This window comes from Microtus oregoni, unplaced genomic scaffold (assembly GCF_018167655.1).
Source record: "Microtus oregoni isolate MIOR12 unplaced genomic scaffold, Mior012 000113F_ref0000058, whole genome shotgun sequence".
Classification (NCBI taxonomy): domain Eukaryota; kingdom Metazoa; phylum Chordata; class Mammalia; order Rodentia; family Cricetidae; genus Microtus; species Microtus oregoni.
Window position 1 is genome coordinate 2,962,933 of NW_024544742.1, and position 15,479 is coordinate 2,978,411.

General features: G+C 34.3%; 1 protein-coding gene across 1 annotated transcript in view; it reads left to right on the forward strand.

The window, feature by feature from the left end:
* Positions 1-13,184, forward strand: part of LOC121443862 (probable ubiquitin carboxyl-terminal hydrolase FAF-X) — a gene marked incomplete at its 3' end in the record, with an annotated part of 122,774 nt that extends 109,590 nt beyond the window's left edge. Inside the window, exons 26-30 of the mRNA XM_041645613.1 lie at positions 6,627-6,735; positions 6,929-7,075; positions 8,340-8,486; positions 10,008-10,230; positions 12,964-13,184. Coding sequence (XP_041501547.1) covers positions 6,627-6,735; positions 6,929-7,075; positions 8,340-8,486; positions 10,008-10,230; positions 12,964-13,184 — 847 coding nt within the window. The remainder of the gene's footprint in view (positions 1-6,626; positions 6,736-6,928; positions 7,076-8,339; positions 8,487-10,007; positions 10,231-12,963) is intronic.
* Positions 13,185-15,479: the final 2,295 nt, after the last annotated feature.

Genomic DNA, 15,479 nt, shown 5'->3' on the forward strand with positions numbered 1-15,479 from the left:
CTACCGAACAGGCTGAGCTGGGAGATGTTATGTGGCCAAAGGGCTTTTTCCTAGTTCTTAAATCCTGTTCCAAGCATTTAAGGCTGCTTTGTGGCATAGGAACAAAATTTTTTCATCATAAAGAGCTTGAGCCTGTGGGTCAGCATAAGTGACCTCACCAATAATTTGATCTTTGGAAGTCTCAAGTCCTTTTGCTTTTCCCTGCTGTTCTAAAATTTGAGCCTCTTCCCTAAAATAACATTTAAACATCATTTGAGGCCCGTCATCTAGGACTGCTGAAAATAACTGAAGCCAGTCATGGGGCATCTAATGCTAGAAGCCCATGTCTTTACCAGCTCCCTAACAAATGTGGAATGTAAGCTGTAAGTTACTATAGCTTGCTTGATTTCTTTTAGATCATTCATTCCTATAGGTATCCATATTATCTTCTTTGGATGCTTTGGACCTTTAGAACTTGCAGGGTAGGCAGCTTAAATCCAGGGTAAGTCATGTCTGACAACTACTGGCAATGTTGCACCCTGTCCTTGTGCCTTCTTTCCCAGCTCATCAGCTCCAATAATTTCCTTAATTGTTTCAAATCTTTTTACTATTGTCTTTTGCAATGCCTGAATCTCTTGTCCTGTATATATTTCTCGTCGTTTCATTGAGGCACCTAGCCTCTGGTCCTCATTCTTCACATGTGATTCTAAGGTCTGAAATTTTACTTTGTTTTAAAGATTACATCTCTTCCTTGGACATCATTTGGATAGCATGCAGATTGTTTTCTTGGAGAAATACTCTATCTGCTAACCATAACCATAACTTGTTAACAAATTTTGATTGTCAAATTCAACAGTATTCATTCAGATAATTTTTTAGTACCCTTTTACATGGATTCAATTTTGTCAAATTAATGTTACCCTTTTCAAGAGTTTTTTTTCCCTCAGGTAACTTTTGATTTTCAATGGTATTAATCCTGTCAGCTAGCTGTTCATTATTAGTCTATAGACAGTATCATTTCTAAAGTGCCTCATTCTTGGCTGTTATCAAATCATTTTCTTTAGGATATAATATGAAGAAGAAAACTGAGTCTCAACATCCAATAAATGGATGTATAACAATAACCATATAAGCCTTGCAGAATACAATCCATAGTATAAGCAAAAAAGGTACTAAAATTTTACATGGTAATGTCTTTCATTACATGTTTATTTATTAATTACCTATTATGAGGTCCATTAAATTGTTTTAGGTGTGATAATCCTTATTGTCCAGCAGGTGTCATGGTTGCAGAATCGCTACTAGCAGCGCAACCTGGTGCTGTGAACTGTCCTGAGTGGGTTTTTTTTTCACTTTGGTGCTGGTGAAATACTGAGAAATATGCTTTGCTTGACAAATTAAAAGCAATTAATACTGTAAATGGAGCAAGAAGCCCAGAACTCAGGAGCTGGGAGCACAAACTAAAAGTTAGGCAAGTTGTTACACAGTGGGGTGAGGGGAGGCATTCGAGCTTGGGAAATTTCCAAGTCACCAAATGTAGTTAGCTCCACTCTGTCTGGGTTTAAAAAAAGAAGTTTAGGTTAAAAAAAAAAGCAAGCCAAACTGGTAGGGGTGCAAGACTTTCTGGGCTCTGAACTGGTTAGGCCATTAAACCAGTCCATGTGGGGTACCAGATGAAGACAGATGGTTAAAAGAAATCCCATAGTAGCTATGAATTGAGAATACAGAGTTATTTATTTAAGGGTAGACTCAACAGATTATAGTCTTCTGCTCGAACAGGTATCAGCAGTAGAATCCCACATCAGGAAAAGAGGCTAGACACCTGCTTTACATTAGCAATTATAGTATAAGAGGCCACGCCCAAGTGGGCAGGTAACTGAAAGGCTACTTACTGGCAGTGGGAATTCCTATAGCAATTGTCTGCATCTTTTCTGTCTCTTTAATTTTCTTTCTGTTTTCTTGGTTATTACTCAGGTTTTCTTTTTTTTAAATTGAGTTATTTTGTTGTGTCTTTAAATTTCTTGAATTATTTGAGTAAGTTTACAATACTTTAAAATTTTGTAAAAACAAAAAAAATGTGTTCTAGAATTTAGGAAATTCTTGTTGACAAACATTTTGGTTTTGGAGAGGAGACACTGGCTTTTTCATATTGTTATTTATGTGATGAGATCTAGGTATATTGATTTTCTTTGTCAGCTCTGCATTTGTTGTAGTCAAAACAGGCTGGGAAAGAAGAGTTGCGGACCTCAGTTGGGTCTGAACATTAAAGTTTGGATGAAATAAAATCATATAGACAGAAGACCACTGGGCTGTTACAGTGCGCTTCTAGCTCCATCCAGAGGGTGGATGTATATAGGTCTGAGTGGAAATGTTGTTAATAATGTGGGAGAGTCCTGTGAATTTGTGGATCTTTGGGGTGAATCTTGAGATTTTTTTTTATTATGAAGGACAAACAAGGATAGTACACTGATTCTGAGACCCAGATTATTATAACACATTGGTCTTATTGAAGGTACTCATTAATACCACCCTTCCAAACTCACAATGACAAGCACAAACTTTCCAGATTTTATATAAAGATACATTTATAGATATAGTACCATCTATTTTATACAATATCAATTAAAGATACACACCATGTCATCTACAATCAATATAAATATCACCACCATGCTTTTTTAATTGATATTTATTGAGCTCTACATTTTTCTGTGCTCCCCTCCCTGCCTCTCCCCTACTTCTTCAACCTTTCCTCTTAGGTCCCCATGCTTCCTATTAACTCAGGAGATATTGTATTTTTCTAGTTTCTATTTCCCGTGTAGATTGGATCTATGTAAGTCTCTCTTAGTGTCCTCATTGTTCTCTGGAATTGATGTTGGTAATCCGGCTTTCTTTTTATGTTTAAAAGCCACCTGTGAGTGGGTACATGTGATAATTGTCTATCTTTGTCTGTGTCACCTCACTCAAAATAATGTTTTCAAGTTCCATCCATTTTCCTGCAAATTTCAAGATGTCGTATTTTTTTCTGCTGTGTAGTACTCCATTGTATATATTGTCTTTATTACGTTTAGGTATGTTCCTCGTATCCCTGCTCTCTCCAAGACCTTTATCATGAAGGGTTGTTGTATTTTGTCAAATGCTTTTTCAGCATCTAATGAGATGTCTATGTGGTTTTTATTTTTCAGTTGTTTATGTGGTGGATTATGTTGATAGTTTTTCATATGTTGAGCCATTCCTGCATCTGTGGGATGAATCCGACTTTGTCATGGTGGATGATGGTTCTGATGTGTTCTTGGGTTGGATTTGGCAGTGTTTTGTTTAGTATTTTTGCATCAATGTTCATGAGTGAGATTAGTCTGTAATTCTCTTTGTAATGTCTTTGTGTGATTTGGGTATCAGGGTAATTGTGGATCCATAAAAAGAGTTTGGCGATGTTCCTTCTGTTTCTATTGTGTGGAATAATCTGAGGAGTATTGGTTCTTCTTTGAAAGTCTTGTGGAATTCTGACCTGAAACCATCTGGTCCTGGGCTTGTTTTTTTCGTTGGAAGACTTTTGATGACTGTTTGTATTTTTTTTTTTAGCAGTTTTAGGTCTGTTTAATTTGCTTATCTGGTCTTGATTTAATTTTGGTAAGGAATATTTATCCAGAAAGTTTCTCTTTCTTTTAAGTTTTCCAATTTTGTGGAGTACAGGCTTTCGAAATACGGCCTAATGATTTCTCTGTATTTACTCTGTTTCTGTTGTTATGTCCCCCTTTTCATTTCTGATTTTGTTAATTTGGATATTCTCTCTCTGCCTTTTGGTTAGTTTGGATAAGGGTTTGTCAATTTTGTTGATTTTTCTTGAAAAACCAGCTCTTTGTCTCACTGATTCTTTGTATCTTTTTTTGTTTGTTTGTTTGTTTTTATTTTAGCTCTCATTATTTCCTGCCATCTAGTTCTGTTTAGTGAGTTCGCTTCTTTTTGTTCTAAAGTTTTCAAATGTTCTATTAATTCTCTAGTGTGAGATTTTTGTAGCTTCTTTATGTTGGCATTTAGTGCTATGAACTTTTCTCTTAACACTGCTTTCATTGTGTCCCATAAATTTGGGTACGCTGTTTGGTCATTTTCATTGAATTTTAAGAAGTCTTTAATTTCTTTCTTTATTTCTTCCTTGACCCATTGATGATTCAGGTGAGCATTATTTAACTTCTATTATTGTGAGTTTTCTGGAATTAGTATTGGTTTTGACTTCTAGTTTAAACCATGATTATCTGATAAGGTACATTGGGTTATTCCAATTTTTTGTATTTCTATAGGTTTGTTTTGTTACTGTGGTCTATTTTTGAGAAGGTTCCATTAGGTTGAAAGAAGAAGGTATATTTTATGTTTGGATGGAATAGTCTATAAATATCTGTTAAGTTCATTTGTGTCATAATATCTGTTAGTTCTGTTATTTCTCGGTTCATTTTTTTGATTGATCTGCTTAGTGGTGAGAGTGGAGTGTTGACGTCTCCCACTATTACTGTGTAGGATTTGATGTATGATTTAAACTTTAGACGGGTTTCGTTCACATATCAGGGTGCCCTTGTATTCAGGGCATAGATGTTCAGTATTGAGATTTCCTCTTGATGGATTTTTCCTGTGACTAATATGAAATGACCTTCTTTGTCTCTTTTGACTGATTTTAGCTTGAAGTCTATTTTGTTACATAACAGGATAGCTACAAATGCTTGTTTCTTAGGACCATTTTATTGGTATATTTTTTCCCAACCCTTTACTGTGAGACAATGTCTGTCTTTGAGGTTGAGATGTGTTCCTTATATGCAGAGAAGGATGGATTCTGTTTTTGTATCCAATCTGTTAGCCTGTGCCTTTTTATAGGTGAGTTGAGTCAATTTACATTAAGGAATTTTAATGACCGATGATTGCCATCTTCCTTGGGTTGAAGTTTTCCTTCTCGTATTTTGTGTAAGGGCTGGGTTTGTCGCTAGGTATTGGTGAAATCAAGATTTTTTATGGAATATCTTGTTTTGTTCTTCTATGGTGATTTATAGTTTTGGTGGGTATAATAGTCTGGGCTGGCATCCGTGGTCTCTCAATGTCTGCATAACACTTTCATTGTCTCCAGTGAGAAGTCAGGTGTAATTCTGATAGGTCTGCCTTTATATGTTACTTTGTAACTTATTTGTAGTTCGTAATATTCTTTACTCTCATGTTTAGTGTTTTGATTATTATGAGGCGACCGGACTTTTTTTTTTGGATCCAGTCTTTTTGGTGTTCTGTAAGCTTCTTCTATCTTCATAGGCATATCTTTCTTTCTTTTTTTTTTAGGCATATCTTTCTTTAGGTTGGGAAAGTTTTCTTCTATGATTTTGTTAAATCAATTTTATGTGCCTTTGAGTTGAATATTTTTTTTCTTTCTTCTATACTTGTTATTCTAAGATTTGGCCTTTTCATGGTGTCTTATATTTCCTGAACATTTTGGGTTAAGCTTTTGTTAGATTTAATGTTTTCTTTAACTGAGGAGTCTATTTCCTCTGTTGTTTCTTCAGCACTTGAGATTCTCTCTTCCATCTCTTGTATTCTGCTGTTCATGCTTGCGTTTGTGGTTTCTGATCTTTTTCTCATGATTTCTCTTTCTATAATTCCTTCAGCTTGTGTTTTCTTTATTGTTTCTATTTCAGTTTTCAAATCCTGAATAGTTTCTTTCACATGTTTGATTTCTTTTTCTTGCATTTCTTTAAGTGATTTGCTGATATCTTCCAATTTTTTGTTTGTCTTTTCCTCGATTTCTTTAAGGGAATTTCTCATTTCCTTTTTAAGAATTTCAAACATTCTCTTGAAGTTATTTTTTTTAGGTTATTTTTTCTGGTTTATCTATATTTGGTTGTTTAGGTCTTGCTGCTGTAGGGTCTGTAGGTTTTACTGGTGTTGTGTTTTAGCGTGTGATCTTACCTTTTCTACTGATCTTTTCCTCTAGTGCGTGTGGTTGGAGATGTCTGAGATTCTGTTGAATAATCGTCTAGGTGCCTTTGAGTCCAAAGTTTAGATGGTTGTTCCTCGTGGTACTCTCAGAGTCACAGTTCTAGTTACCCTATTGGTTACTTGGTGTTCCTGGAGATAGCTCAGTTCTCCTGTGCTTTTTTTTCTGCTCCCTTGGAGTTTTCTGTCTCAGGCCTACTTTGGCATACGTTGCTGGCTTTGACCTGCTTCTGTAAATCCTGGTCTGGATCCCCCTCCTGCAGAAGTCCCTGGTTTGCAGTTGTACCTGTTCTGTTGGAGATGGCTGTCTCTGGGTCAGATTGCTAGCTCAATCCTGGTCTGCCAATGTCCCAGGACTGGATTTTCTCCGGTGGAGCTTGTTCGCTTTCTGTCCTAGCAGATGGTTCTGTCCCACTCTGGGTCTGGTGAAGATTGCTTCCTCTGGGTCGGGTTGCTTCTTAATGAAATAAAATCTATTCATACTCTTTTGTGCCTCTCTTTTACATAATTCTACACCATCCTTGACTTGTAATACTTATATTTTAATAGATTGTAAGTTGTAAATTATCACAGTATTTATCTTTTATATAAATGTTAGGAGATTTAACTCTGCAAATATCTTAAACTCCTTATTTGCTACTAATTAAGGGTTAATGTATATTTGTTGCCTTATATTATTACAGACCTATACGGCAGTTGGCACAGGAGCAGTTCTTCTTAATGTGTACCAGATGTTGCATGGGACATAAACCTCTGATGTTCTTCATTACTCTACTCTTTACCATTCTGGGGGTGAGACAATTTTAGTGGAACTGTCAATATATTTATTCTTAAAAATGAGAGATATTCAAAGATAAACTACAACTTTTATTTCATTTAGTTCATGTTCCATAGGAATAGATATGATATTACAAACATTAAGACTTTTTTTGGCAAATAAGTCATTAATGATCACAGTTTTAGTTTGTGTTTGTTAATATTTCAGAGTGTCACAACAGAAAGGGGGAAATATTCAGAAGAATACTTCACACTTTTGAGGCGTCTTCTCACTCATGCTTACAACTGCAGTGTTCTTGTACCCAATGCTGATGTTCTTCTTAGTGATGAAATTGACTGGCTCAAAAGGGTTAGGGTAAGATGAATAATATTCAGATTATTTTATTATTAAATTAACTTTAAAGGAAGGATATGTTAGCTTTTTGTAATTAAAGCAGAATGTGTTTGCTATGAAAATTAGGGAGGAATCGATGAGTTTTGGTCACCATTTTAGAAATTTCAGTTGAAGTGTGCCACAGTCATTCATTTTCTTGTGTCTGAGACAAGATGAACTACTGTGTTAGTATGAGTATGTTGCATAGCCCACACATCTACTGGTGGCTTTAAAGCAGAGAAAATGTCTGTTTGTGGATTTCTTGTTTCTGCACTTATTTCATTCAGTCTTCTATCCTATAGAATGTTAAAGTTGTTATTCAGGACATACTTTCTTCTATGCAAAACCTCACACTTTTGGACACTTCTGAATCCAAGAAAATTGATAACGAAGATTAACGATTTCAGAGGTTTTAAAACTTTGAGATTTTATTCTGCTTTGAAGACAAAAGTGAACAAACTAGACATGATCATATTCTCTTTAATTTCAACACTCAAAAGTAGGAAATAAGTATGAGCATTATGAAATACTATTTAAAATATCCAACAAAAATTTTACAAAGACAAACTGTTGTTTCTTGGAGTTGACTTACAGAAAACACATCTTATTTTGCTTAAATGAATTTGAAACTTGTTAGTTTGCTGTTTGATTATATCTATTTTGGTATTACTGGCCTGTTTGCGAATTACAGTGCTACCATTTAGGGCATATGTTGGTTCTTAGGTTTGATAGGGGTGTTTTTCTTTTAAGGCAAGATCTTACAACAATTCCCAGATGCTATTTAAACCTAATGTGTTACACTGATTACAAATTACACTGAATTTTTTATGTTACTGGTATTATTCTTAGTTTATTTTTATTCAGAATGTTAAATTTACCAAATTATATATTTTATATAATCTGTAGTTCAAAATTTTGTCATTAAAATAGGCATTATTCTATTAGTATGTAAAGCCTTAAAATGCTGAAAGTTAACTGAACCAGCATTATTTTGTTTGGTACTAGATAACCCATTTTCGTTATCTAGCCGCCCTGTTTATATTTTATAATATTAAAGGACAGTTGTGACCTCAAATTCTAATTGTTGCCATAGAAATTTCTCTTTCCCTGGGATTGTATAACTTCAAAATAACTATCTGTACAGAGAAATTATACATGCATTCTTAGAGCTTTTTTTTTAATTGTGACTTCCTGCCCCTTTGTTTATCCTCATAGGTTAGACTGGTATTATTTTTTTCTTTGGTAGGATTGTGTTAAAGACTCAGGTGAAGCAGGTGTTGAAGATCCGATCTTGGAAGGCCATCTTGGAGTAACAAAAGAGTTACTAGCCTTTCAAACTCCAGAGAAAAAATACCATATTGGTTGTGAAAAAGGAGGTACTAATCTTGTTAAAGTAAGTTCTAAATTCAACTGCTTTTGTGTGTGTTTGTATGAATAAGTGCAGGTGTGTGCATACTGGGGTAGATGTGTAGCCTTCCACCTTGTTTGAAATTGAGACTCCTTGTTATTCACCACCAAATACACCACATTAGATGACCTACAAGCTTCCTGGAGTTGTCCTCTTCTGCGTGTCCACGCTTTAGTAAATCTTGGATTGTAGATGCTTAATATTGCGCCCATTTTTACATGGGTTCTAGGGTTTTGAAATCAGATTATTTTTACCTACTAAACCATGTTCTTCAACTCCTTATTTTTAAATTGTAATTCTGAACTATTCACCAACATGAGGACACATATGCTTCTTTCTAGGATTCCAGAGGCTAAGGTAGGCAAGGTTCCGTGTCATCCAAAAGGATACACAAGTGAGTTCTTTATCCAAAGGAAGAAAAAGCAAACTGTTGAAACACTTCATATGTTACCATGTTTTTGATAAAACTCATTAATAGGCTATATCTTTGAAAATAATATTTTTTGTTAAGCTGAAGTTTAAGCCAGCTTTTATTATTTTTCTCTTATTAAAATATTTTTGCATGTTTTGATTTCCCTGCTTTCTGTTCACCCATGTTTGTTATTTCTCTTTCCCTTCCACTCCCCTTCTCTTCTCCCCCTCTTCCTCTTTTCTTCTCTCCTTCTCTTTTTCTCTTTAAAAAATTCTTGTAAAAAGCCTATCTTTTAAAAAACTTTATCTTAATAAAATCCTTAATTTTTAAAGTTTTGAATTACTTTGCAATTTTTTTTAATCTTTTATTCTTTGATAGTTTCATTCATGTATACAGTGTATTTACTCCAAACTTTCTTGTTCCACCCCCAAATGGACTATCATTATCATTTGGGTGCCTCTGTGTTCTCCTTTTCCAAAAATATGCTGTGATTTTTTTTTCATTTAATGACTATCTTCTGGGGACATATGGGAAACAGGGTTAGTGATGTCATGGATTTTATCACACACAGTTTTCAGTGACTCTTGGTTTGTTCTTTCCCAAGACCTTTGCTGCAAGAGATGATAATAAAAAGGGTGCTCATAACTGTTAATAAACATAATTATACAAAAGAATACAGATAGAATATAGGATCACTAAGCAGCTGTATAAGATTTGCTGTTTGCTACATCTGAATTCTTCCCAGGATTGTGTTGACAGTGAGAATTTCTTAAAATACTTGTTTTGTTTTTTTGGTTTTTGGTGATCTTTTTTGTGCTTTGTATAACTGGGATGTATTTTGTTGATATTTAAAATGAACTTAAAGTTAGTATATGATTCGTCACTTGTTTTGTCTAGAAAATTGGTATTCATTAATTACTTTGTTTTATTAATGTCTTGTTAGGATTTCTGAAACTGCTTTTTGAGTTAAGTAGTTAAATGTCAAATTACAAAAGTAATTTCTTATAAGAGATTTGTTTTTCTAAAAATATATTTATAATGTAATAAATATAAAATATAAAATAATGGACAATGTCTTTTTTTTAACTCCTTAGGAACTAATTGATGATTTCATCTTTCCTGCATCTAAAGCTTACCTCCAATATATGAGTAGTGGAGAACTGCCAGCCAAGCAAGCTGTTCCAGTCTGTGGTTCACCAACTACAGTTAATGCTGGGTTTGAACTACTCGTAGCCTTGGCTTTTGGCTGTGTAAGGAATCTTAATCAGATAGTAAACTGTTTGACTGAAATGTATTATTTAAGCACAACAAGAACAAGTAAGTAAAATGTAAAGTTTTTTTATTGTTTCTTAGTATTCCAGTGTTTAAAATTAAAATGTCTGCAAACAGAAAAATTACATTATTGAAAGTATCACAAGTGTTGTATGTAATTTAATAATAAAGTTTAACAATAAATGCCACAGATATAAATATTTTTACACAAGATATTGGAAAGAATTTCATACCCTACTATGGAGGTCATTTAATGTTTCTTGAGTTCTGAGAATAGGCTTATTTTTAAGGTTCAAAGAGAATATTTAGGTGACTTACTATGCTTTCCATGCCCTCAGAGTTCCATGAAGTGACTCTGAAGATTTTACAAGAGTTTTAAACTTAAAAGGAAAGTCAAGCTAAACTTAGAGCTGCATGCCAATAATCCTAAGACTGGGAAGAGTGGAGGAAAAGGATGAATTTGAGGCCAGCCACAGTGCTATCCACAGGAAGTTAAAGAAGGCCACTCGGCAGTATAGCAAGCTCTCTGTTTTGAATCATGTGGAATGGAGCATGGGGCTAGATAATTTTAATTATAATGAAAACATGAACTCATTTTAGTAGAAAAGCATGATAGTTTATTAAATTTGTTACATTATTTAACAGAAATATAAGACCTGAAATTCTGTCATAGATTCTGTTATACCTTTTGTTCTTATATTATTAAATAAATGCTGAAATTCTTTGTTGTGGTAAACTTATAATGAACTTGTAATGAAAAACTTATTTGTCAGAATTTGTTTTTTTCCTCTGATACTTGTTGACAGAGATTTCTGTCCTTCCTGGTCCCACAGCCGTTCAGTCCCATAAAACACACAGAGGTCTACATTAATTATAAACTGATTGACAAATTAGCTCAGGCTTTGTAATAACTAATTCTTACATTGTACAGTAACCCATAATTCTTTTCTGTGTTAGCCATACACCTTGGTACCTTTTTCAGTGAGGCATTCTCATTTACTTGCTCTGTGTCTGTTGACAACTGCAGACTGACTTTTCATCTTCCCAGAATTCTCCTGTTCTCATTGTCCCACCTCTATTTTCAGCCTGGTCACACCACCTGCCTGGCTACTGGCCAAACAGCATTTTATTAAACAAGTACAAGAAACAAATCTTTCTGGGTAAAACCATTGCTGCACAGAAAATGCTTTTTGCATTGCTAGTTTTCAAAGATACCAAAATGCATACAAAAACTGTTAACTTCCCATGTATTCCATATTCCTGTTTTAGTAATAGGGATATGCAAGTTGTACATATACTACATGTATACATACAGATAGCCACACGTGTGTGCGCACGCGCGCGCACACACACACACACACACCCATACATTATATCTGCTTAGGTTGATTTTTCCCACCCCATATAAGTAGAGATGTAGTAAATGCAATATTCTCAACTTTATTTTATAGTTAATATATTTAGCAGCATCTTGATGTCTGATTCTTGTTGGTTTGTTTTGTTGGTGTTTTTCTTGAGACAGGGTCTAAGTAGGCCTGGTACTTACTAATAGGCCATGTTGACCTTGAACTCATAGAGCTCAATATGCCTCTGCCCAGGTATTGAAATTAAAGGTGTGCATAAGCTCAGCTAGAGGTCTGATTATAACTATTAATGGTATGAATTTCAATTTAATATATTTTAATTTTTGTAATTTACAGATTTTTGATGATTTTTAAATTGCTTTTGGATTTTTGCTAAGTATTGGACATATAAAATAATAGTTCTCACAGTAATTTCAGTTTTACTATCTACTTCCCTTGTTATAAAGCTAGATCTAAACCAGTGGTTCTCAACCTGTGGGTCAGGACCCCATTATGGATCAAATGCTCCTTTTCCAGAGGTTTCATAAAACTGCCAGAAAACACAGATACTTAAAATTCACAAGCATAGCAAAATCACACTATGACACAGCAATGAAATAGTTGAGGCAGTTACCACTGAACTAAATAAAGGGTATCAGCATTGGGAATGTTTAGGGCCACTACTCCAGAGAGCAAAATAAATTTTTCACTTTATTATGAGGAACAGTAAATATTTATGTGGAAGAACCTTTTTTTTTATGAGTAGAACTGTGGCTTGAAGGTAAGTGATTTTATATTTAAAACTAAGACGTTTGGACTGTTTCTGTATAGTTCTGTTCATACTAAATTGACCATACTAAGGTTGGTTTGGGGTGTGTTTTGTTTGGTTTCGGTTTGGTTTGTTTGGTCTGTTTTTGTTTGGTATTTTGAGACAGAGTTTCTTTGTAGCTTTTGAGGCTATTTTGGAACTAAATTTGTAGAGTAGGCTGGCCTCAAACTCACAAAGATCCACCTGCCTCTGCCTCCTGAGTGCTGGGATTAAAGGTGTGCACCAAAACCATTCTGTGAGCATACTAATTTTTAAAAGTACAAACTATTTTTAATGTTTATTCTTTAAATTATTGTCTTACTAAATTACAGAAATTTAGTATATAGTCCTAATTAGTGTTATGCAGTATAAATTTATTATATAACACTAAATTATTAAAATATTAAATAATATGCAATCCTATCTTATACTAATATTTCTAAGAAATATAGAAGTAATGTCAATAAAATTATGAAATCAGTTTGACTCATTGCTAAAGGAAAATTTTAGTATTCCAAATCTTGTGCTTTAAAATAAAAAGTTCCTAATAGTAATTTCTTAGCCTAAAAGAGTTGTAAATTAGAAGCATCACTTTCTTGCTGTAAACATTTTATTTTCTTCTCTCAGCTTGTGAAGCACTTACTGAGTGGGAATATCTACCACCTGTTGGACCGCGCCCACCAAAAGGATTTGTGGGACTCAAAAATGCTGGTGCTACTTGTTATATGAACTCAGTGATCCAGCAACTATACATGATTCCTCTTATCAGGAATAGTATTCTTTCAATTGAAAACATAGGGAGTAATATAAATGATGATACATTCAAGGATGAAAAGCAGGACAGTAAGGTAAGTTTCAGTCACTTTTTGTATTATTTTTCCAAATCCTAAAACCAGGTATTCCCAGTTCTCTCTCAGGTTGTTATACTTTTAATAGTATCCTCTACTGTCTTTGATGCTGGTGGTAGAATAATGTCTGATTTGGTGCGTCTAGGGTATTATAATACCCCATTATATACTACAGATTGGAAAGTACAATAGAAAATTTTACTTGTTTTATGTTCTTCCCTCAAACAAATACAGTTGATGTATTCCTGTTTTCTGTGATGTCTTAAGTATAATTAGTTTTTAACTATTTTCGGCAATTATCCTTACTGTGTACCCAATCTATTGTAAAGCTTTCCTGCTATTTTTTTTTATAAACTATCCTTTTTCATAGCGTTCCCTTAGTGTTTTAATCAAATCTTAGTTCCTTTTGATGGAACAGAGCTGTTTCTTCAGCAATACTATATAATTCACTGATAACATTAACAAACATTAGCAGATAATCAGTACCTTGTTGCATGATTATTAAAAACGCAGAAACAGAAATTGGGGTTCAACCTGAAGGTCAGAAAAGCAGAACAACCAGCCAACTGGCTCTTACCTTTACCTCAGTCTGAAATGGCAATCCTGCCTCCAAGAATCCTCAAAATACTGTGAGAGCTGGTGTATAAGCATGATCGGTGCAGCTATTTTACTCTCTAAACTTTATTAAAATACAAATGAAATATTACACAGTACCCACTGAATGTACTCAAATGAAGCAAAAGTGGACAGAAGTTAAGTTATAATAAAAATATTTATAACTAGCATGATTCTGTTTACGCTTTTATTAAAATATAATTATCATTTCCTATTTTCTCCCACCACCACCTTTCTTTGATGAAGGTATAAGGAAAAATATTTAGAACTCAATTTTGAGATACACTGGCTTATTAATGTGTCAGTAGTAAATTCTTTATTAAGATCCATGATCTAATTAGCACCAAGTAGTTAAGCTGGGTTTCCAGTACCAGGCATGATTTGCCTCCTGTTAATTGGTTAAGTCCAAGTGGAGAGCTATGGCTTACACCTGTTGTCAGTGCTGATATTTCACCTTTACGGGTGTCTAGTCACACTGGTTTTTGTTGTGGTTCATAGTCAAAACAGCTCGATTTGATTGTTTCCCTTCCTTTCTATGAAAACTAGTGTACTTATCAATTAGGCTTCCAGGCCCAATCCAGGTTGGACCCTCCATATGTTTTCTTATGCAATAAAGACATACACTCAAACTCTGGGAGACAACCAAGGGAAACAGCAGTAGCCCAAATTGTTTTTGAGAGTCTCTTGAGCATCCTGGACAACTCAAAAGGGATTGTCTCATGACTTTCTGGGATTTTGCTAGTATATATAGCTCTTGTGAAGAGCATTGCCAGGTCAAATTGAGCATAACTTAACATAAACTATACACACACTTATTAAAAATATTCTTACAGCTTTTACTTTTTCTGGTTTCTGCATTACTTGCAGTAACTTACTCACATCTGACAATTTGCAGCAAGGAACCCCAGTTGAGAGAATGTGTAGCCTTTGTCTTTTTGAGTCTAGGTTAAGTCAATCAATATGATGTCTATCTGCTGATTACATTTTAGGTTTTCGTACAGCTGAATAGTATTTTATAGTATACGTCTCATATTTTAATTAGCTATTTGTTGGTTAAATGTTGTTTCCATTTTCTGGCTATCATCAGGAGAGTAGAAATTAATGGAGCAGGGTATTGTTCTTTGGGCATTTGGCACAGAAAACTGGATTGCATGTTAAATTTATTTTTAACTTTTTGAGGTTTCTCCATACTGATTTCCAGAGTGGCTGGACCAATTTGTAAGCCTGCCAACAATAAAGGAATATGCCCCCTTTTCTACATCTTGTTCATCTTTAATTTTTGATCATTTTGTTGATTTTTGCCATTCTGACTGATGTCAGATGAAGTTTCAACATTGTTAGGATTCCGTATTTCCATAATTCCTAAGACTATTGAATGGTTGTAATTTTTTTGTTTGTCAGTTGCTTGGTTTGTCTGTTTTTAGATACTTCTTACCCATTTTTTGTGTCTTTTGGGATTCTACTCATATGCATAGCCCATATCTGTATCATTTGTTTCCTTGACTTTTTTGAGGGATGCCTGTATATATTTGAATATTCTGTATCAGATGTACAGCTGGCAAAGTTTCCCATTCTGTGGGTTCCTTTTTACCATTTTTTGTTGTTGTCTTGATTGTTTTTTTAGCTGTGTAGAAGCTTTTTTTCATTTTATGAAGTCCCACTTGTCAATTATTGGCCTTA